The 24,784-nt window shown below is 41.1% G+C and overlaps 1 protein-coding gene and 1 long non-coding RNA gene across 2 annotated transcripts in view; both read left to right on the top strand.

Annotated features, from left to right (window-relative positions):
- The window catches only part of LOC139566696 (zinc finger protein 236-like), a 53,685-nt gene extending 51,327 nt beyond the window's left edge, over positions 1–2,358 (top strand). The window contains exons 16-17 of the mRNA XM_071387945.1: positions 602–713; positions 919–2,358. Of these exons, the coding sequence (XP_071244046.1) occupies positions 602–713; positions 919–1,949 (1,143 nt within the window). The 3' untranslated portion in view covers positions 1,950–2,358. The remainder of the gene's footprint in view (positions 1–601; positions 714–918) is intronic.
- Positions 2,359–6,492: 4,134 nt separating this feature from the next.
- On the top strand, positions 6,493–24,658 carry LOC139566813 (uncharacterized). Its single transcript, XR_011673155.1, has 2 exons — positions 6,493–6,663; positions 23,003–24,658. It is a non-coding gene; the product is annotated as an uncharacterized lncRNA (long non-coding RNA).
- Positions 24,659–24,784: the final 126 nt, after the last annotated feature.

Genomic DNA, 24,784 nt, shown 5'->3' with positions numbered 1-24,784 from the left:
TGTTGTTGTTATGAATTCTTCAGTCGTGTTTTTGATTTCATCATATTTTAAATAACGTGTAGAAAATACTGTCATGAAGCATTATGACCATCCTTTGTCACTTTACTTGGACTAAGAAAATACACTTTATGACACTGTCAAGAAGCATTATGACCAGAATGATGCAAGCCAGGTCTGCCACGTACATGCCCTTATGTTAATCATCAGTCAAAAAGAGGGTGTCTTTTCCTGCTCTTGAAATCTGCTCCTGCATTCATCAGCAACAGAGCATTGGGGAAGGTGCATGTCTGACATCAATGTGTGCGCAATTACAATAATATATGAATATGGTACATTTTAGAAAATGTTCCAGGTAGGATTTGTGGGTTTTGACACTTATGTAGGTGTCATAACCAGCCATAAAATAATGCAATATGTCACAAGAGGTCTAAGTATGTGTTATGACTATATTTTGACAGGTTATGTCAGCTGTTATGAGATATGACACAGTTATGACCATGTTATGATGCTAGGTGTCAAGTAAAGTGTTACCCACATTTCTTGATCCAACATCATATCAGATTTCTTGATCCAACATCCTCTCACTCTGTATCTCTTACAGTCAGTAGACATGGAGGATGGGAAGCTTGATCTGCTGCTAGTCAAAGAGGAGACAATAGAAGACAGACCAGAGAGCATTGATCTGCTGAGTGGACTAAAGCTGGGGGCGCAAGGTAAGGGAGAAATACATATAGCCTACATACAGTAATAAATCTTCCTGACAATTTGTATCTTTCTTTTCTTCATTCATAAAATTAAATCAATAGAACTTATGTTTACATAGAAAAACACATCTTAATGTATGAACTTGACCAGATAATTGACAAAAAAATATCCATATGTAGCATTCTCTTTCATTTTTGTAACCTCTTCCTGCAGGTGATTGGATGGAGGCTAAAAGAGGAGACTGGGTGGCCATCTCTGATTCCCAGATAGGTGCAGCCAAGGGCCCAGGGGACAACATCACAGAGCAGGCCAGGACCAGAGGCGAGGCCAGTGGATGGGACAGCGTCCTCAACTCTGGGCTGGGGAACAACATTGTTAACCAGAAACAGACAGTCGAAAACAAAACAACAACTGAATTTAGTCTCCATGCCAACAGACTGGCTGAGACCAGGGTGAGGTGTAGATTTGGTCTGTGGGGACGGGGAGGTGTCCGTATGTGGAGGGAGAGAACAGACACAGACACGGCTAGTGATGCACCGTCCTGCTCCTATAGTTGTGATTCAGAGAGACTGATGGGGCCTCAGGTTAAGCCCCTAGCAGGTGCTGGCTTCAGCCTGCCTTCTATAGGATCTATCAACTGGAACTTGGACCCTGCGACAACACAGACACTTCCTGGCCTTCATACTCCTCACGCTCTCCTTATGTTAAACCAGACCTCAGACAATGCCAGTGCCTCAACACTAAATGGCTACACAAGCCCATCGACAAATGAGAGTAGTAGAGATGGAATCAGTAAAGGTGGCAGCGCCAAGGAGAAGCGCTTCCCGTGTTCGTTCTGTGGGAAAGCCTTCAGTTTCTCAAAACACGTGGAGATCCACCAGAGGATACACACGGGGGAGAAACCGTTCGGCTGTAGCCAGTGTCACATGCGCTTTGCCCAGGCTGGCCACCTGAAGAGGCACCAGAGAGTCCACACAGGGGAGAAACCCTACAGCTGCCCCCAGTGTGAGAAAAGGTTCTCCCACCAGCATCAGCTGAAGCTGCACCAGAGGGTCCACACAGGGGAGAAACCCTACGGCTGCCACCAGTGTGAGAAAAGGTTCTCCCACCAGCACCATCTGAAGATGCACCTGAAGGTCCACACGGGAGAGAGGCCGTTCGCCTGTACGCACTGCGGGAAGAGGTTCTCAGAGAGGAGCTCTCTCAGGATACACCAGCAGAAAATGCACACAGCCCATGTATAGAGTATAGTGATATGTAGTACTAATTTGTTTATTTGCAGTTAATTATGTTGGTTTTGGATGTATAGGGAACTGGATGAGGTGAACTGAGGATGATGAGGCGATGGTTGGTGTGATGGTGTCTGTAAAAATGCTTCACTGATGAAGAGTGACAAACTTTGTCCCTTTAGGTTGATACTGGTGTTTTATAATAAGGAAATGATAGTGCCTTAATTCATGTTTACTTTAAATGAAGTAGTGAAGATGTGTGTAATGTTTAACCTTTTCCAAAGTACTTTAAAATGTATTTTATCAAAGCAAGGGTACCAGATTTACAGAAAAGTTAACGCATCATGTAACAATTTCAAAAATGTTACTGAGTTAGTTTATAATAAGGAAATACGTTAATAAAAATGAATTCATTAGTCCCTAATCTATGGATTTCACATGACTTGGAATCAGTGTTGTGTTCAAAACCACCTAAAGCGAGACCAATTCAAGACCGAAAGGGGGGCGAGACTGAGACCAGAAAAATTTGAGTCCAATTCAAGACGATTGGAATTTTGTCCAATCGCCACCATTGTAAGAGTTAAACACGTCCAGTATTTTAGACATTAAGAATGTTGAAAAAATGCATGCTAAGGGAAAATAGAGCCACTCTACAAATTATTACTAACCCAAACACAGTGGGGAACAATGAGGGCCTTCTACATCTTCAGAGAAGGGCTAAGGATTTATAAAATAATAATGCTATTTACATTACTATTTTCAATTATGTTCTGATTTAATCCATTGCATTTTGTTGGAAAGGGTTAACACTCAAGAGAAAAAAAGATCCAATCAGGATTTCTCTTTGGTGGTCTCTGGGTAGATAAATCTAGCTTGCCACGTAAGACATTGGCTAGACCACCAGAAGCTAGGCAGAAGGGATCTGCCATTCAAACTGTATAAGGGCAACATTTTGGCTAGACAATGGAATCAACCAATCACATTTTGACTTGTAATGAATGTGGGAACGTCTGCCTTCTCAAAGGCCAACAGGTCACTGCGCAATAGCGAGCAGTAGTTTTCTCACTGTCTAGCTAGCTATCTTTCGTGGTAGGCTAGTTTGCAGTGGCTGCAGCAGTTATTGAAGATGTTACTAATTTGTTAGCTTCTCCCTTTTCAAGAATAACTTACATCAAGAAGTTAAATTTCAAATGATCACCATCTGGCGAGTTGAACTGTTTTATTGGAGCTCACTTGCTTTTCTTAGCCATCTCTTTGAAAATAACTTGTGTATGAAACATTGTTGCATTTAAACTTTAGGTCACCGGTTACTTTGTCCTAAATGTTTTTGCAGTTGGAAGTAAGTTCTACATTTCGATTAGGAAATGCTTCGCCTAATGGTTGTGTTTTTGTTTTCTTATGATTGGGACCTACTGGCTTATTATCGCCGTGTGAATGGACTGCTTATCCTTTAACATCATGCTGCAGTCTTTCCATCGGCCCCATGTAGTGGTGCTTGGAGAAGTGGGTATACTCCAATTTTACCAAAACGACCTGCCCAGCGGAGGCAATTAAGTCTGGCAGCCCAACTGATTGGCAAACGTACTGCAAATTAAGAAATCATGTGACTAAACTAAAGAAACAAAGATAAATTATATAACGAATGATAGTAAAAAACTTTGGGGCACCTTAAATGAATTTTTTTGGGGGAAAAAGCCATCTTGGCTCCTTCATTCAATGAATCAGATGGCTCATTCATCACAATGCCCACTGATATTGCAAACTACTTTAATAACGTTTCATTGGCAAGATAAGCAAACTTAGGTATGACATGCCAGCAACAAAACGCTGACACTACACATCCAAGTATATCGGAACGAATTCTACTTTTGAATTCCGTAAAGTCAGTGTGGAAGAGGTGAAAAATGCCACCGGGGTCTGACAATCTGGATGGAAAATTACTGAGGATAATAGCAGACGATATTGCTAAAGCTAAAGTAATTCAGCTACCCAAGAATAGTAAAGCCCCCTTTACTGGCTCAAATAGCCGACCAATCAGTCTGTTACCAACCCGTAGTACATTTCTGGAAGAGAATTGTGTTTGACCAGATACAATGCTATTTTATGGTAAACAAATTGACAACAGAATTTCCGCATGCTTATAGGGAAGGACACTCAACAAGCACAGCACTTACACAAATGACTGATGATTGGCTGAGAGAAACTGATGATAAAATTATTGTGGGGGCTGTCTTGTTCGACTTCAGTGCAGCTTTTGACATTATCGATCATAGTCTCTGCTGGAAAAAACAAATGTGTCATGGCTTTACACCCCCTGCTATAATGTGGATAAAGAGTTACTTGTCTAACAGAACACATAGGGTGTTCTTTAATGGAAGCCTCAAATATAATCCAGTTAGAATCAGGAATTCCCCAGGGTAGCTGTTTAGGCCCCTTGCGTTTTTAAATTTTTACTAATGACATGCCGCTGACTGAGTATAGCCACAGTGTCTATGTATGCGGATGACTCAACACTACACGTCAGCTACTACAGCGACTAAAATGACAGTTAGTATCAGAGTGGGTGGCAAGGAATAAGTTAGCCTTAAATATTTCTCAAACTCAAAGCATTGTATTCGGAACAAAACACTCACTAAACCCTAAACCTCAACTAAATCTTGTAATAGATTATGTGGAAATTGAGCAAGTTGAGATGACTAAACTGCTTGGAGTAACCCTAGATTGTAAACTGTCATGGTCAAAACATATTGATGCAGTAGTAGCTAAGATGGTGAGAAGTCTGTCTACAATAAAGCGATGCTCTGCCTTCTTAACAACAAGGCAGGTCCTGCAGGACCTATTTTTGTCGCATTTTGACTACTGTTCAGTCGTGTGGTCAGATGCCACAAAAAAGGACTTAGGAAAATTGCAATTGGCTCAGAACAGGACAGCACAGCTGGCCCTTGGATGTACACAGAGAGCTAATATTAATAATATGCATGTCAATCTCTCATGGCTGAAAGTGGAGAAGAGATTGACTTCATCACTACTTTTATTTATGAGAGGTATGTTGAATGCACCGAGCTGTCTGTCTAAACTACTGGCACACAGCTCGGACACCCATGCATACCCCACAAGACATGCCACAAGAGGTCTCCTCACAGTCCCCAAGTCCAGAACAGACACACAGTACTACATAGAGCCATGACTACATGGAACTCTATTCGACATCAAATAACTGACGCAAGCAGTAAAATTCGTTTTTTTTAAAACTGATAAATAAACACCTTATGGAACAGCGGGGACTGTGAAGCAACACAAACATTGGCACAGACACATGCATACAATACATACACATGGATTTAGTACTGTAGATATGTGGTAGTGGTGGAGTAGGAGCCTGAGGGAACACAGTATGCTTTGAAATCTGTGAATGTATTGTTTTTAAAATTGTATAAACTGCCTTAGTCTTCCTGGGGTCCAGCAAAATTATCTGCTGCTTTGGCATGTTAAATACAAATACAAGGTACCCTATGTTTCCCTAATCGTGTTTTATTAGTATTCCTATATCTTTTTCAGATTTGCACTCTCAAAATCACACTTTTTTAAATAGAAAAACAACAAATGTGATGTTCTAAGTCCACAACAATGCTTAAACCACATCCTGAGACCATTTTGGAGGTCTGGGGAAAATCAGAAAGGGAAGGTGTGAACTATTTTTGTAAAAATAATGTATTCTTTTTTTGTTTTTGCTCAATCTGATAGGGTGGGCCTGGCCATGCCTGCACCCCTGATGAAAACAGGGCATGATGACTGAATTGTGCATCACAAATAGCCTACTAACAAATACTTTGACCCAAACTTTTTCAATACCTGGTTTTCATACCTATTTACTTGTAGATATCATAAGTTGAAATGTCTTTCCTACCTACCCTACCGGCTACCGATGTTATTCTTCTGAGAGCTACTCCATGCCAAAACCAGAGCTGTGCGCGCTTGCTGCCTGTAGATGATATTCTGCTGAAACTAGGCTGTGCGCCACGCATGGGAATATATTTCACGTGCTATGCGATTGTGTAGGCTACTTTGTGCATGATTTCTCTATTGTACTACATAACTGATAAGTCGTATACCTCCACTACACTACTTTGATACGCATCAGTGGGGATTAAGAAGTGAGTATACGAAATGGCCATAAAAAATTGTTAGAAATGTGAAATTGTTAGAAATTACTGCATGGTCGGAACTAGAAGCAGAAGCATTTCGCTACACTCACATTAACATCTGCTAACCATGTGTATGTGACCAATAAAATTTGATTTATACCTGCTTATAGCCTCCGTTTTACAAAAAGTGCACTCCTTCATGAGAACACATGCCGTTTCCTACTGCTAACATTCGTCTCACCACTGATCAACTCGTTGTTAGCTGGCTAGTTAGCATCACTAACAACCTATAAGGCAAAGAGATCTATTCCATCGCTATGGCAGCGAACATTCTGACAGGGGCCTGAAATTAGGACAACTTTAGGGATGAATTCGTGGACTATGCACTGGCGACCGGTCAACATGAAAAACCCAATGAGTTCCAAGCGGCAACTCCGAGGAGCTTAATGGGCAGCGAATCGAGGCACATCTACTTGCGCAATCTCACACTCACAACATACTGGATCCATTGGATAATTACTTCAGACCTGCCAGGAACGTCATTTACGAGCAGTTTGATTTTGGAAGCTGCAAACAGGAAGAGGGTGAGTCAGTAAACAACTTTGTAACCCGTTTGAGAGAAAGATCCGCTACTTGTGAATACGGGGATTGAAAGATGTACTGATTCGAGACAAAATAGTACTGTGAATTGCAAATGAGGACATGCGTCGGCGTCTACTAAGAGAGAGAGGCTTAACATTAGCAACTACCATTGAAATGTGCCGCACTGCTGAAGTCACTGACATGAGAATGAGAGCAATATAAATCGAAACCCCACACACCGACGCTGATACTGTTCACACTATTGCCAGGCAAACATTCAGACAAAACCAATCGAGGCAGAGTAATTCACAACGAACGGTGAACACTGTGAAAATGCACACGCAAAGAGCACTGCCCTGCCTACGGAAAACCATGCAGAGCTTGTGGAACTAATAATCACTTTGCAAAAGTGACATGATGGGAAAATCAGAAGAAATCAGCCAAGACCTCAGAAATAAAATTGTAGACCTCCACAAGTCTGGTTCATCCTTGGGAGCAATTTCCAAATGCCTGAAGGTACCACGTTCATCCGTACAAACAATAGTATGCAAGTATAAACACCATGGGACCACGCAGCCGTCATACCACTCAGGAAGGAGAAGCGTTCTGTCTCCTAGAGATGAACGTACTTTGGTGCGGAAAGTGCAAATCAATCCCAGAACAACAGCAAAGGACCTTGTGAAGATGCTGAAGGAAACGGGTACAAGAGTATCTATATCCACAGTAAAACGAGTCCTATATCGACATAACCTGAAAGGCCGCTCAGCAAGTGTAGGAGTACAATTACACACATGGATAACATATAGAGGTATAAGATAGGTGAACAGTATAATTACATTTGCATTTGGGTCATTTAGCAGGGGGGGGGGTTAGAAGGATTACTTTGTCCTATCCTGGGTATTCCTTGGAGAGGTGGGGTTTCAGGTGTCTTCGGAAGGTGGTGATTGACTCCGCTGACCTGGCGTCGTGAGGGAGTTTGTTCCACCATTGGGGTACCAGAGCAGACATAGACATAATAACATACATGTCAGACAGAGTGGCGCCTAAAAGCAATTGGACACTAGACATATGGTCTGACCATTCTATTACAAACATACATGTCAGACAGAGTGACGCCTAGAGGTAATTGGACACACTGGGATAGAGGGTCCAGCCACTATTATAAACAAATTGAAAGCAGATGGTGGTGAATGACTTCATAGGGGATGGACAATACTATGTGTGTATAAATAGAGTGGCTGGAGTTCTGAGAAAGGGTGTGTTCCGCGGGGTGTGTTCCGCGGGGACATGCCAGTGGGCTGTACAGTTGTAATAAAGAGCATGTTTGATTTTAAAAGTTCTGGTAAGCGTTGTATTTGAAAATGATTTTCCACGACATATTTGGCGAGCTTGCCAGGAGGGACAGGGACTGAGGAATGGCGTTCAGGGCTGGAGATAGTTTCTTTGGACAATCTGGCAAACAAGGGTGGCCGCCCAACTAGACGGTAAGCAAGTTCTTACAATAGTTGAAATGTTTGTGTAAGATTGCTTCAGAGATACTGTCTCAGCGAGAGGAGCGCCACGTAAGTCTCTCTTTCAAAATTTCCTAAAATGAAACCAGTAAATACAAAAGAACTTTTAAATTCAATGAATTTGCATGTATGTGTAATTTGGGGAATGGTATTAAATATAAATGTATGCGCATGTATAGAGACTGAGTGAATAGGTGTTGTGAACTTTGCTTGTGTTAGATGTAGAGTGAGCATGCATGCGCTCGTTCAGATCAGACCGTTCGAATGTGTAGCTTAAATGATGCGGTTGTTTGCGCATCTGGCTGAGATAGCTGGTTAACATTTTTGAAAAGGTCTGCTTGGGTGGGATATTCACGGCGCGGCAGAAGGGTCTGTTGGTGAATATTTAGTAGTTAAATTAATATTTCATGGTTACCGCTTTGAAAGAAGGACTGAACGGATGAAATATTTAGAAGGCAGGAAGAACGTTAGCCCGATTGTGCGACGTTCAACTGCAAAAGTAGCTTATACGGTCAAAGCATAAATCAGTAGGTTGTAGGAAAACGTTAGCCCGATTGTGCGGCGTTCAACTGCAAAAGTAACTTATACGGTCAAAGCATAAATCAGTAGGTTGTAGGAAAACGTTGGCCCGATTGTGCGGCGTTCAACTGCAAAAGTAACTTATACGGTCAAAACATAAATCAGTAGTTAAATAAATATTCATAGTTTCCGCTCTGAAAGGAGGACTGTATGAGTGAAGTAGTAGGTGCAGGAAAAACGTTGGCCCGATTGTGCGGCGTTCAAATGCAAAAGAAATCCTGCGAATAAAAAACCGCTCTGTCTAGCTACCAGGGTTTGGTAATTCAGTAGGTCACGCCACAATACTACTCTAATAATAGAAGAAAAGATAAGTATTGGGGGTTGAATAGAATATGAAGACAAGCTGATCCGATTAGACAGTAGTCTCGTCATATTGTAGAAGTCTAGGCTTATGTAGGTGGAAGTGAATTAAGTCAATAAGGAAAGACAAGTTGTGTGTGTGTGTAGGCAGAACGTCCAGGAGAGGGAGCGCGCAGCTCTCCTGTGATAGAGTGCGCAGCTCTCCTGTGATAGAGTAGAGTTGATGAAGGGTGTCGTTAACTGCTATTAGGCAGAGGGAAAGAAGTTAAGAAACATCGAAGTAAAATAAGTTATAAGCAAGGATAAAAACACTGATGTGATAAAGTAGTAAGCGACCATAGTAAAATTACTAAAAAGGTATCAAAATAAATAATGAATAAAAATAATTAAAGAGGAGTTAACCGAATAGTATAATATGAATAGAACAGTGTGGTAACAAAACAGAAAGTAGAATCGTTGATAAAATGAAATTGTACTATAAAGTTAAAAACGAATCTAGGTTAGTTAAGATAAATAGTGATAAATAGTGAAATTCAGGACAGATTAAGGATTCACGAACGGTGTAACAAAGGAAGAGGAAAAAACAGGCCGTCGATCACTCTGTGTCTACAGAAGCTACGGTCTAAAAATAGCCTGCAGGGTAGACAGCGGTGCAAAATGGAGTGGCCAGGATAAAAAGGAGAACAGGGGTGGCTTGACTCACTAGTAAATTGACCATAGGATCAAACAATAAGAATATGGAGAAGAGGTAAGAAAGTAGAGACAAAATAAATAAATATAGGTAATAGTAAGACTTTAGATAGAGATCTTAACAGAGCGGGCAGTGGACCTGTGTGGCTCAGTTGGTAGAGCATGGTGCTTGCAACGCCTGGGTTGAGTGTTCAATTCCCACGGGGGGACCAGGATGAATATGTATGAACTTTCCAATTTGTGGGTCGCTCTGGATAAGAGCATCTGCTAAATGACTTAAATGTAACGTAAATGTAATCTTAAAAATTGATTAGAACTGTAACAACAAACCAAATGAATAAATAATGATATCTGTAAAGGAAAAAAAAAAAAAAAAAGTGATATTTGAAGTACTGTCCTAGAATAAGACATTAAGTCATCTGTAGTATTCAGAAATAATGTATGTACTGTATAGAGTAGGCTTCGATAAAAGAAATTAAGTGATGTGACAAATGAATTATTAATTGGAAAGGAGATTGGCTCTACCTCGGAAAAATAGTAAATAAAAGGTGTAGAAATACATGGGAGTATTTAGGAAAAATAAATAAATAAATAGTCGCATGGGACCAAAATGTGAAGCTCGATTTGTAGGCGTTCTGATGTCAACATTCTATCATCAGAAAATACATTGCGATGAGGTTGTGTGTGTGGTTCCACTCGTCCTCGCAGACGTGCGGGTGATTAGTGGAACTATTGACAATATCTAAAAACAAATAAGAAAATAGCTCCCTGTTTTGAATATGGATATAGCGGGTTATGGGGAAAATTAGTGTAAGGTGACACTAGAACTTAGTGTGGTAGCAGGAAATGCCAATATACGAGAGTTTATTTCCTTGTCAAAATAACAAACAACTAATCGGTTTGAGGTTAGTGTGAATGGAATTTTTACTTGGCGGTGTATTGTCTCTGAGCGAACAATGAGTGGTTCATAGAGATTACAGTTTATATGTGGTCTAGAAGAAGTATTAGATCACGTTTTGACTTGACATATAGTAGAGTACAGATGGAATTTTATTTGTTAGACATTCTATACCGTCATTCTCTGAAAAATGTTCAGACGTTTATGGAATAAAAATTATTTGCAGATTAAAAGCTGACGTTGTGAAATTAACGATATGTATACTTTCTTTTCCAGAAAAAAAAAGGGTTTAATCTTCTCTGGTCAAAATATCATTGGAGACTGTATTACTGTGGAAAGCAGTTAATTAAAGTCAGCTGCTATAAAAATATCTGGATAAGGCTAAAAAATGGAGTTCTGGATAAGTGAGTCCAGTCCCTGTGTGCTATTGGCTATGGTTTACTAGTAAGTGCACCATGTACTGGGAATGAATATACATTAGTAGGTTTATTGGAAGGGTTTTTTCCAATTCAGTTTCAAATTGGGTATGCAAAAGGATGAACATGTTTTTGAAAAATGTATTTAAGTTGCTCCTAAAGAAAGGGGGAGTGGAAACATATTAATGGTCTCAAAATGCCCTGAATCCTAGGAATTTCTTGTGAAAGACTGATCACCTTTTACTAGAAATTGTTGGAACAGGTGGGATATACTTATAAAATGTTTAAGACACCAGACTCTATTCAAACTGTATAATTACTTTGAAAATCTATTATGTCCCTGGGAAAATTATGAAGAGTTGTACCCTTAAATTGAATAAGTTATTCGAATAGGTTTATTTTAATTTTTATTTTCGATATAACATGGGTTCATAGGTAAAACTATCAGTTCTTTGGGGTTATGGTCTTTGGGGGAATACACAAATGTGTTTTGTTCATTATGCATATAAAAAGTGTTGAAAGTTATTCTAAAAGGGTTTATTGGAGTGTGGGTTTCTGTAAGGGTTTTGTTGATAAAAACATCATCTATAATTCATCTGAGAGAACACTGGTGGAATAAGGGAGTTATCATAAGAAGGTGACGTCAGAATGCTTTAAGGCATGGGAGAGAATATCACCACAAGTGGGTGTGGAGATCAAACCCACCCTAACCGACTGAACAGTGAGGGACAACTGTGTCTGATGACCTGTGAACTGTATCTAAAAAAAAGACATGCTGAAATTATGTTATATTTGTTGGGAGAATAATGACTTAAGGTTATTGGGGTACTGATTTTTTTATTATCAGGCCACTCATGAGAGAAACTGAGACAAAAGGGCTATTGGGAAAATAGATAGTACTGGTATTTAAAGTGTTTAGTATAAATGTTAATTATTAAAGGGATGATGTGTATTGAATAGATGAGGTCATATTTGAGTTAAAGGTAACACTAAGGACTGTTATCCTGAATATTGGATTGGGAAAAGTATTTCAAAAAGAACTGTTTAGTTATTTGGATATAGAACTGTTTAACGTTAATAGGCCTAGGGAAGCTCTGGAAACTAATCCTGAGACAAGGTGGTTGACAAAACTTACAGAATTTTAGATTAAAGGTTTTTTTGTTTCTTTCGTTTTATAATGTCATTGGAATTGGAATGATAAAATGTAATGTTTAATTGAATGAAAAAGGTAGTCTGTTGTGCGAAGATACCCATGAATGAAGAAGAAAGAGACCAACAATAACTTGGGCATAGAATGACACGGATGGATGTTTTCTCCAGGTTTCATTTCTTTACAAATAGTGATAATATTGCACATGTGCAATAATTATTATAATTTTATTTTTATTTTTTTTCTCTTTTTCTCGTTTGGTCAATTTATTTTTGTTTTGAGGAACATAAGGTTGTGTATATGTTCCTGAGGAGGGACTGATATAAATGATATATAAATTGACTTAAGGATGTTTTAAGTATGTATCAAACAATGGCAGTTATGGGTTAGGGGACTTATAAATGAAGGTAATGGTAGTAAAGGGGTGTTATTTCTAGAAATATGTATAAAAATAGAGATAATTCACAGAAAAGGAAAGACAGCTGGCTGTGTAAAATATAGGGACAATTCTAAAAGTAAATAGAACAATTCACATATCTAAAGATATGGTAAAAAGAATAAGTGGTGGCATTTTGAACATTAGAGCAAAAGTTTAAGAAACTTATGACATAGTTTTGTTAGGATTGGATATTCTTCCAACTGGAAGACGCTTGACTGATTACATGTTATTTTACAGCAGTTGCCGTAGGGACCATCATTTAACTATCATTATGAATATTTCTGTGGCAGGAGGCCAGGTATTGAGGCAGAATGTTTACATAGGGCTGTTATTAAAAATTAAGATTTAGTGATCTTGCTATAAGAAGGAAGTCTGTTGTCAGGGAATAACCCATGTGTTAGTGTGTATGTCCTCAGGAAAAAACAGCCAGAAATGGAAGGGCTTGGGCTGCATTCTGGAGATTGAGTGTACATCAAGATACACCAGGCTGGTGGTATACTTCTTACAACACTGCAGTGGTAAAGTTCTTTATGTCTCTCTTTGGTGGGTGCATAAGTCTCACGAGAAGTAAGGTCCAGCTGAATAATGGGTGAGCTTGAAAACACCATGACAGAGGATGTGGAATCAGAGAGAGAAAGAGAGAGAGATTAGATTCCACTATAGACATACTGGGTTGAGTTTGGAGGCTACATGTTTTATTTTTAATACATCATGTGAAAGAGAATGGATGATAGGATATTATACTCTAAACAAACATGTTAAAGGGATTGATATGAAAGCATATACAGTGTTGAATTAATTCAAGAAGAGAGAATGTTAATTGTAGGTTATGCACATGATTATCAGTTGAAATGGAGTAGATGGGAAACTAAGTAAAAATGACATGATTTGGGAACACCTCTCAGAACCTGTGGCCGAAAGGGGAAGACTGGGTGGAAGCATGAGGAAGCTTTTTAGGGCTTTTATTTTTGTGGAGTCCAGCAGAAAAGTATCCTGGAGGCATAGAGTCAGGTAAAGAGAGAGTGGGAATTGTCATGGTCTCAGATTTCAGTTTGCATGAATATATTTATGCATAACACATAACATTGTCAATGCTGTTATGTTTTGTCTGTTGTTTTCCAAGTCTTATGTTTAGGAAACCAGAAGGAGAGGGGTTCGCCAGCTTCAGCTGGAATGTCTGTTTGTTGTGTGATGAGTGATGGAAGTAAGAGGATGTATGGTGCAATCTTAGAACAGAGGCCATAAGTCTCTAAGTATGAATGCTTCACAGAAAGTAGGCAGAAACCTGAACCAGGATGAGAGGTTCTGCGTCTGATGATCCAAGGGGACCAGAAGGACCTCTCTCAGTGGTACCAGGAGATCTAGTTCACGTTGGAGGGATCCGGAGGAAGTGGGATCAACCGAGGAGAGATGGACCCTATGAGGTGGCCAAAGCAACAAGAACGGCCGTCCAAGTGAAAAGAAGCCAGACGTGGTACCATCTGAACCACTGCAGCTGAGTCCCAACAGAGAGAAGGATACAACCACATAGAGATGAGGACACTGAGGATGCTGATTCACCAGGAGGGAGCCTGGAGGGAGCAGGAGCAGCGGAAACGATTGAGATGCCAGGGAGGAGCCAAGAAAACAGTAAATCAAGTGAAAGCCAAAATATGACACGTGCACCGACTAATGCACCCAGAAGAGGAGGAGAGGCCTCACAAGGAACAGAATAAGAACGTTTCTTTCCTAAAATTGAAACCCTACCAGATGGAAGCTAAGTCCGGCCTGAGGAGGGAGCTTCAGGTGAAGAAAGAGGAGGAAAAGTCCCGCAAGCTGAAGAAAATGGGGATTACCCCACAATTGACTTTTAAACTTTTGAATGGCCTCCTTTACAGACAATTGATGTTAGAACAACAAAAGAATAATGACATTGACATAATAGAAGCAACAGTGAATGCTAGTATAGAAACAACAGACTAATGCACAATCAAGATGTATGGTGGGAGCAGGAAGAGAAGAATGGAATCAGCCGAACAATCCAAAAAGACTGACAAGGTTAGAATCTATGTTCCACCTCAATGTATAACAGAAGCAGGAGAACTGAAGTCTATCTCAATCATAAGGATCAAACCCTTATCGGAGATTGCACTCTGTGGATGGACACATCACCAAACAAAGGGAGAAGTCGTTTGGGACCCGAAAGGATGTGACCTGACATGAATCAAAGAAAAAGACGAGTAGGTGCTCATCATGAACAAGATTGAACCAGTGGAAGGTGAAGACCTACCCCTGCACCTGAACAGGAAGAACCTGTGACAACAACAAGGGTGGCGGCTGCTGTGACGACCACAGTAGCTACCACTAGATGACATCGACTGCCCTTACCAAGCAGACCACCGTGCCAACAAAGCAACCTGAGACATCAGTCAGGAGAGTTTTTACTGATATTTGAAACTTTCTGATAAACTCTAATGATCTACCTCAAGATAAGAACATTGAAAAAGCAACAGAATTAGATATATCAGAATCAGAACCACTCAAGGACACTACATGAGAAGAAGTAGTGAAGAAGGAGTGATACGAATGGGCTAAGTATATGGCAAACAGACACAGAATGGACAATTGTATTTTGTGAAGAAAATCACCTTTGTCTGATCTTTTAATAGTCTCTGAACCAGCATCATGTAAAAACTGTGTAAGTTGTAAAAATGACTATTGTACCAATAGAAAGTATTCTATTCCCTTGTGTGACATAAAATGTAGGATTGTTCTGGGTAAGTACTAGGGGTAAAACTATGTTGAATGAGACCATGCTGGGAGACAATGATTGTGTTGTCTATAATATTAGAACTGAATTAAATGTACCTCAATTAGACAGAGGTACTGTGGTTAAAGGAAAATATGAATGTTTTTACAGCCATGACACCGAAGGAATTGATGTAGGAAACACCACTGTAGAATGTGATACTATTTGGGTTTTAGAGAATGTGGGAGTTCGTAAAAATAATGATAAAGGGTTGTGTGGTCACATAACTCAGGTTGCGCCATCTCTTAATATGTTGAAAAATCAAGACAGAGGTATTGCTGATAGTTTCTGGATGTGTGGAAAAAACTAACTGTTGAATGTATTGCCTGATGGATGGATTGGTCTTTGTGCCTTAGTTAGAGCAATTAAATAGGTTACTATTATTGAATCACTCCATGATGACTATGTTAAAACCTAGAGTTAAAAGGGTTTATGATAAGGATCCTGAGGTATACCTTAATGCAATTGGACTGCTTAGAGGTCTACTTAGGGATTTCAAGGCCAGAGAGGAGGTTAAATCAGGATTTGAATCTATATTTCTGTGGATAACACCAAATATGAACTTAGAATGGATTAATTATATATGATATAATCAACAGGGATTCATTAACTATACTTAATTGGCTCTTAGTGGAGAAGGGTGGAGTTTGTGTCATGTTTGCTAGGATGACCATCATGTTGGGAGGAGGGTTGTTGGCTTTGGGTATTGCATTTTGTTGTGTTATACCCCTGGTAAAGTCAATTGTGGTTCAGACAGCAGTTAAATAGATGTCTGTAAGGAGAGATGACCCTCCTGTGGTGATTGATCCTGTACCGAGTAGCCCAGGCAAGTATACTAATAAGTATGGAAAGCCTTGTAATGCGGTCGGTGGACCTTTGGACTGCCCCTTTGGGAATCCAAACTGTCTATATAGAGTAGTTCCTGGAGGTGGTTATGCTTGCCATGATCTTTGTAAGGATGGTCTACCTGTATATGCTGTATTTCCAAATTCATGTCTGCAAGGAGGATCATGTTGAAATGCTTAAATTTAGAATGATGTTGTGTCAATTTTCTTTTGTAACTGCATGTTGGTCTTTGATTTTTTCCTTATTCATTTATTATGATACTCCTTGTATTATTTTGATTTTCCACATAACTGAGATAACCTCAGGCAAGGCTAAGTACTTGCACGCACATGCTTCATCAAATCTGTAATATTTTATCTTTCTTAATTTTTACACCTAATTAGATCTTTTACTCTTATGTAAACTGGAGATGTTTGGTCTGGTTAGGTTTTTATTAATGTTTCTAATTGGATCTTGTACTCCTATTTTAGTTTTAATCATTTGAGAATGTTTGGTCTAGTTGGTTTATGTGCTTTCTTCTGTTTTTGTATTTTCTTGTATATCGTAGGTATTTTCATTTACTATCCCAAAGTCATGTTTCTATTATTTATGTGGCTAATTAGCCCCAGAGGTGGGATTGTAGGAGTACAATTACACACATGGATAACATATAGAGGTATAAGATAGGTGAACAGTATAATTACATTTGCATTTGGGTCATTTAGCAGGGGGGGGGGTTAGAAGGATTACTTTGTCCTATCCTGGGTATTCCTTGGAGAGGTGGGGTTTCAGGTGTCTTCGGAAGGTGGTGATTGACTCCGCTGACCTGGCGTCGTGAGGGAGTTTGTTCCACCATTGGGGTACCAGAGCAGACATAGACATAATAACATACATGTCAGACAGAGTGGCGCCTAAAAGCAATTGGACACTAGACATATGGTCTGACCATTCTATTACAAACATACATGTCAGACAGAGTGACGCCTAGAGGTAATTGGACACACTGGGATAGAGGGTCCAGCCACTATTATAAACAAATTGAAAGCAGATGGTGGTGAATGACTTCATAGGGGATGGACAATACTATGTGTGTATAAATAGAGTGGCTGGAGTTCTGAGAAAGGGTGTGTTCCGCGGGGTGTGTTCCGCGGGGACATGCCAGTGGGCTGTACAGTTGTAATAAAGAGCATGTTTGATTTTAAAAGTTCTGGTAAGCGTTGTATTTGAAAATGATTTTCCACGACACAAGGAAGAAGCAGCTGCTCCAAAACCGCCATTAAAAAAAGCCAGACTATGGTTTGCAACTGCACATGGGGACAAAGATCATAGTTTTTGGAGAAATGTCCTCTGGTCTGATGAAACAAAAATAGAACTGTTTGGCCATAATGACCATCGTTATGTTTGGAGGAAAAAGGGGGAAGCTTGCAAGCCGAAGAACACCATCCCAACCGTGAAGCACGGGGGTGGCAGCATCATGTTGTGGGGGTGCTTTGCTGCAGGAGGTACTGGTGCACTTCACAAAATAGATCATGAGGGAAGAAAATTATGTGGATATATTGAAGCAGCATCAAGACATCAGTCAGGAAGTTAAAGCTTGGTCGCAAATGGGTCTTCCAAATGGACAATGACCCCAAGCATACTTCCAAAGTTGTGGCAAAATGGCTTAAGGACAAGAAAGTCAAGGTATTGGAGTGGCCATCACAAAGCCCTGACCTCAATCCCATAGAAGATTTGTGGGCAGAACTGAAAAAGCGGGTGCGAGCAAGGAGGCCTACAAACCTGACTCAGTTACACCAGCTCAGTCAGGAAGAATGGGCCAACATTCACCTAACCTATTATGGGAAGCTTGTGGAAGGTTATCCAAAACGTTTGACCCAAGTTAAAGGCAATGCTACCAAATACTAATTGAGTATGTAAACTTCTGACCCACTGGGAATGTGATGAAAGTAATAAAAGCTGAAATAAAATCATTCTCTACTATTATTCTGACATTTCACATTCTTAAAATAAAGTGGTGATCCTACTGGGATTTACTGGGATTAAATATCAGGAATTGTGAAAACTGAGTTGAAATGTATTTGTCTAAGGTGTATGTAAACTTCCGACTTCAACTGTATATGGTCGAGAGCTGGTCACCTCTGAAACTGATCACAAACCATATTCAGTAAATCTCTCAACGCGCCCAAGAGGCTTCAAAGCATGATCCTGACTCTGCAAAATTTCAGTCTGAAGATCATCTACAAGCCAGGACCAGAGATGTACATCAGCGACACACTGAGCAGGGCAACAGAACAATGTACAGGCAGAGGCACTGCCTATCAGTGGCATGCATCTGTTCGCTACAGCAGGAACAACAAGATGTTCAACAGATCAATCAGGCAGACTACTTAAACATCACAAATCACCACCTAGGCTCAGATCAGGCAACACACTGACAAGGACGAACACCTACAGTACCTGAAGTCCATGGTTCTCATAGGTTGGCCGTACCTTAAAGAAGAGACACCTTTCACAGTGAGAGAATACTGGACCTTTGGAGATGAGATCAGCATGCAAAATGACATCTTGTCATTATCCCCAAATCATTATACTGGCCAAATATGCAAGTCGAAATTAAAGACTTTGTCAGCAGCTGTCCCCCACATGAAACGAGTACGCTAATGAATAGCAAAAGGAAACCTTGATGTCGCATGAACTGCCCACAAGGGGCGGCAGGTAGCCTCGTGGTTATAGCATTGGACTAGTAACTGAAAGGTTGCAGATCGAATCCCCGATCTGACAAGGTAAAAAATCTGTTGTTTTGCCCCTGAACAAGGCAGTTAACCTCTCTTGGGTACGTGAGACGTTAGCGTCCCACCTCTTCAACAGCCAGTGAAACTGCTGGGCGCCAAATTCAAATACAGAAATACTCATTATAAAAATTCAGAAAACAAAACATATTTTACATAGGTTTAAAGATTAACTTCTTGTGAATCCAACCACGGTGTCAGATTTAAAGAAATGCTTTACGGCGAAAGCATACCTTACGATTATTTGAGAACATAGCCCACAAGACAAATCATTACAAACAGTAACCAGCCAAGTAGAACAGTTACACAAGTCAGAAATAGAGATAAAATTAATCCCTTACCTTTGATGATCTTCATATGGGTGCACTCAGAAGACATTCATTTACACAATAAATGTTCCTTTTGTTCGATAAAGTCTCTTTATATCCAAAAACCTCCGTTTTGTTCGCGCGTTTTCTTCAGTAATCCACAGGCTCAAACGCAGTCAAAACAGGAAGACAAAAAAAATCCAAATTGTATCTGTAAAGTTCATAGAAACATGTCAAACGATGTTTATATTCAATCCTCAGGTTGTTTTTAGCCTAAATAATCAATAATATTTCAACCGGACAATAACATCGTCAATTTAAAAGGTAAATGCGGTCTCGCGCATGAAAAAGCTCTGTGACACTTTAGGGTCCACTCATTCAGACTGCTCTTACTTCCTCATTATTCAGAATACAAGCCTGAAACAATTTCTAAAGACTGTTGACATCTAGTGGAAGGCATAGAAACTGCAATTTGAGTCCTAAGTCAATGGATACTGTAATGGCATTGAATTGAAAACTACAAAACCAACAAAAAAACTACTTCCTGAATGGATTTTTCTGAGGTTTTCGCCTGCCAAATCAGTTCTGTTATACTCACAGACACTATTTGAACAGTTTTGGAAACTTTAGAATGTTTTCTATCCAAATCTATATGCATATCATATCTTCTGGGCCCGAGAAGCAGGCAGTTTAATTTGGGGCATGCATTTCATCCAAAATTCCGAATGCTGCCCCCTACCCTAGAGAAGTTAACCCACTGTTCCTAGGCCATCATTGAAAATGAGAATTTGTTCTCAACTGACTTGTCTAGTTAAATAAAGGTTAAAAAAAGGGCCTGGCAAATCGTCAGCATGGATGTATTCAGCGACATGGACTCTTATCAACGTTTATCACTACTCTGACTTTTGGGAAATTGAACTGCTCCCTGACTTGTCTGCAGAGACAGTCATAAAGCACTGCAAGGCAAGGCCAGCCTGACGAGGTCATCACGGACAATGGCCCACAATTCACTGCACAGTTCAAGCATTTCACCTCAGAATGGGAGTTTGACCACGTGACCAAATCAAATCAAATGTATTTATATAGCCCTTCTTACATCAGCTGATATCTCAAAGTGCTGTACAGAAACCCAGCCTAAAATCTCAAACAGCAAGCAATGCAGGTGTAGAAGCACAGTGGCTAGGAAAAACTCCCTAGAAAGGCCAAAACCTAGGAAGAAACCTAGAGAGGAACCAGGCTTTGAGGGGTGGCCAGTCTTCTTCTGGCTGTGCCGGGTGGAGATTATAACAGAACATGGCCAAGATGATCAAATGTTCATAAATGACCAGCATGGTCAAATAATAATAATCACAGTAGTTGTCGAGGGTGCAGCAAGTCAGCACCTCAGGAGTAAATGTCAGTTGGCTTTTCATAGCCGATCATTAAGAGTATCTCTACCGCTCCTGCTGTCTCTAGAGAGTTGAAAACAGCAGGTCTGGGACAGGTAGCACGTCAGGTGAACAGGTCAGGGTTCCATAGCCGCAGGCAGAACAGTTGACACTGGTGCAGCAGCACGGCCAGGTGGACTGGGGACAGCAAGGAGTCATCATGCCAGGTAGTCCTGAGGCATGGTCCTAGGGCTCAGGTCCTCCGAGAGAGAGAAAGAAAGAGAACGAGAGAATTAGAGAGAGCATACTTAAATTCACACAGGACACCGGATAAGACAGGAGAAGTACTCCAGATATAACAGACTAACCCTAGCCCCCCGACACAAACTACTGCAGCATAAATATTGGAGGCTGAGACAGGAGGGGTCAGGAGACACTGTGGCCCCATCCGATGATACTCCCGGACAGGGCCAAACAGGAAGGATATAACCCCACCCACTTTGCCAAAGCACAGCCCCCACACCACTAGAGGGGTATCTTCAACCACCAACTTACCATCCTGAGACAAGGCCGAGTATAGCCCTCTTCTCCAAGGCACCCAAAGGCAAATGGCAAGGCAGAGTCAGCTATCAAGATTGCAAAAAAACTGTTACACAAGGCTTTGCGTGACAGCAACAACCCCTAATAAAAACATGTTACGTAAAGCCTTGCGTACTGCGCCACAGAAAGCAGATAGCTAAGTGCTTCTACAACCGGACTGCTCGAGACCTACCAGAGCTGAAGGTGGGTGAAACGATAAGGGTGAAACCGCTGCCGGGAGCCCACACAGGACTTTGGAGGCTGGGCACGTGCCTACAGAGAGTTGCACCACATTCTTACCTGGTGGATGTCAGTGGCTCCCTCTATCGTCACAATCGGGTCACAATCGGGTCAATCTCCGTGTAGGAAAGCAGACAATACAGAACACACCATAAACTCACCTAGATGAGCTGGATCACAGTCCTGGCCTAAGGGCGCAGAATGGAGACATGAGCCAACTGAGGGTGAGGCTTCTACCCCACCAAGCTCTCCAGCTCGTGACCCTTGACCTACCCCTGTCAGAGCCCACACTTACGCACGGGTGGGTCGGCTCTGTAAGCCACCGGACAGGCTTACTCTGTAAGCAAGGGACTGTGTTAACTCGTCCTCTGTTATATATAAAAAAAAACAGGAACAGGACAACTGGAGTAAAAAGAAAATGTAATGCATTTTCATTTGTTATGACTTGACTGTTAAGAACTTAATGGTTGTGCTGTTATGTTTGCACTTTCTATTGAAATTATAATGTTACAGAGTCTAGTTGATAGGTAATCGACTAGCTGGGCTGTTCCCCGGACCCCGTATGTAAGGACTTGTACAATGCTTTATTCTTTAATCTAACATATCATTCAGAAAACAAAGCGGTTTTATGCACTTACTGAATGGAAGCTGATAATTATGGATTTTTTACTCCGCTGGTCTCTGGAAGGAATTACGAGGCTTCACTGTCTGAGACAGAGTCAAGACTGAGTACAATGTATCCGACACAAGACAGACACTCAAAATGTGGTCTCGAGTACTACAACACTGCTAAGAATACAGATACCTTAAAAAATGTAAGGGCGTGGATCAGAAAACCAGTCACTATCTGGTGTGCCATCTGCCCGGTACATTTGAAACCGGGATTCATCCGTGAAGAGCATACTTCTCCAGCATGCCAGTGGCCATTGAAGGTGAGCATTTTCCCTCTGAAGTCAGGTCGAGACCCTGGTGAGGACGACGAGCACGCAGATGAGCTTCCCTCAGACGGTTTCAGACAGTTTGTGCAGAAATTCTTTGGTTGTGCAAACTCACAGTTTAAACAGCTGCCCAGGTGGCTGGTCTCAGATGATCCCGTAGCTGAAGAAGCCAGATGTGTAGGTTCTGGGCTGGCGCGGTTACACGTGGTCTGCTGATTTAAAGAACATTTTAAAAACTCTAGTGGCTCCATATTGATACTTGAATCATAGTGTTAGAGATGGGCTTGACTTTGGTTTACATTGTATTATAAACTGGGTGGTTTGAGCCCTGAATGCTTAACACCTGTATACCACAGGGATGCCAAAACATTTATTTTTACTGTTCTCATTACATTTGTAACCAGTTCATAATAGCAATAAGGCACAAGGGGGCGTGGTATATAAATGTGTCATGTTTATGTGTACAGCAAGAGTTTCTTATATAAACCTTTTATATGCTCTTCTGTACAATTTTGTGTTTACAGTCTGCGGTCCATGAGGACCTGCTGATGTCAAGTGTTGCTGACGGAAGAGACTGGACTTCTGAAGCAGCTGGTCACAAACCCTGGCCCCAGATCAGAACCCTGGATCAGGAGCCGTTACTCTTCTGTCCCGAGTCTGAACTAGGACCGAACCACGAGGGACAGAGACTCCACCACCACCACACCGAACACAACCAGTGTACAGGTGGACTGAACAACCTCAGTCCTGGTGGTCATCAGAGAGACCGAGGCTCCAGTCAGGGATCCAGTCTGCAGGCCAGACCCTTCTCTTCACAGTCTCAGTGCAGGGATGAAGCAGGGCCTGGGGCTGATAGAGATAGACCCTCCTGTTCCTTTGATACAAACACCACAGTATCCATGATGAACAGAGCAGGTCACCCTGGGCTTCAACCTTCACAGAGAGTGGTGGGAGACCCCCCTTGCGGTAGTCTATAGGCAAGTCTGTCTTCTCCTTCAGGATCTTGTCTAATGCCTGGTGACTGGGTTCATGGGAAGCCTGGGTCCAGCCTTCCTCAGCTACCTCATGGTTACCCCACAAATACAGACAGGGCCAGGATGGGCGTTCACCACAAGAGGTACCTAGCCAATAACACAGCACACAATCCCAACAACACCCAAACAATGGCTAGAGGTCAAGGAGGGAGCTCAAAGACTAACCACCTAAGGGTGGTGGCTTCTGCATTTCTACCTCCTCTGGTGTCATTGGGAGGCCGAGCATTAGGACTGACGCCGACAAGCCGTATGCCTGCCCCACATGTGGGAAGCGCTTCGCTGAGGCGAGCTATGTGAAGAAGCATCAGACCGTTCACACCAAGGAGAAGCCCTTCAAGTGCAAACTATGTTACAAGAGCTTCTCTTTCCTGAGTAACCTTATCAGACATAGGAGTGTCCACAGTGGGGAGAAATTGTAGCAGTGTGGCTTGAGATGTCTGGGAAACATTCTTTAGCTGACATTATCGTAAGAGGGTAATTAACCACATATCCCTCATTAACCCTTTGTTAACTTATCATTTGAAACAGGATTGTGTTAATCTGTTTTTAGAGAGACAGTAAACCTAGGCTAGAACAAGGACCGTTGTTTTACCTTACTGAGGCGATGTAGATGGAATAAATTAATTATTTTCTCTTCTACTCTATTCTTGCTAACACTTCTTTCTAAACGAGTCTGCGCTCAGCTCGAAAGATAGCAATCATAGGAGATTTTATGTGTAATGTACACTGAACAAAGTATAAACGCAACATGTAAAGTGTTGGTCCCATGTTTCATGAGCTGAAAAAGATCCCAGAAATGTCCCAGATGCACAAAAAGCTTATTTTTCTAAAATGTTGTGGACAAATTTGTTTATATCCCTGTTAGTGAGCATTTCTACTTTCCCAAGATAATCCACCCACCTCTCCAGTGTGGCATATCAAGAAGCTGATTATCATTATTTTCTCTTCTGCTCTATTCTTATGAACACAATGTTCTTTCCTTACAAGTTAGTCACGAAACGTGGCCTTCAAATTATGCAAACACTGTGCGCACATATACATTCAATAATGACAAACCGTCCCTTAATGACAAAACGTCCCTACAAGGACAATAATGACAAACCGTCCCTACAAGTCAGAATGTTTAATAAACTTAATTTGAACTTACTCTGCTGATTGTCCGTGGTGTTCGTCCTTCTCTTGGTAGACATGTTAGACAAAATATCAACAGGACAGTGTTATTAACCTGACTTCAAAACGCAGATCTCTGTGTGTGGCAATCCAGATTTTTTT

Source organism: Salvelinus alpinus, chromosome 39 (assembly GCF_045679555.1).
Source record: "Salvelinus alpinus chromosome 39, SLU_Salpinus.1, whole genome shotgun sequence".
Taxonomy (NCBI): Eukaryota; Metazoa; Chordata; class Actinopteri; order Salmoniformes; family Salmonidae; genus Salvelinus; species Salvelinus alpinus.
This window is presented reverse-complemented; position numbering and strand designations above follow the sequence as displayed.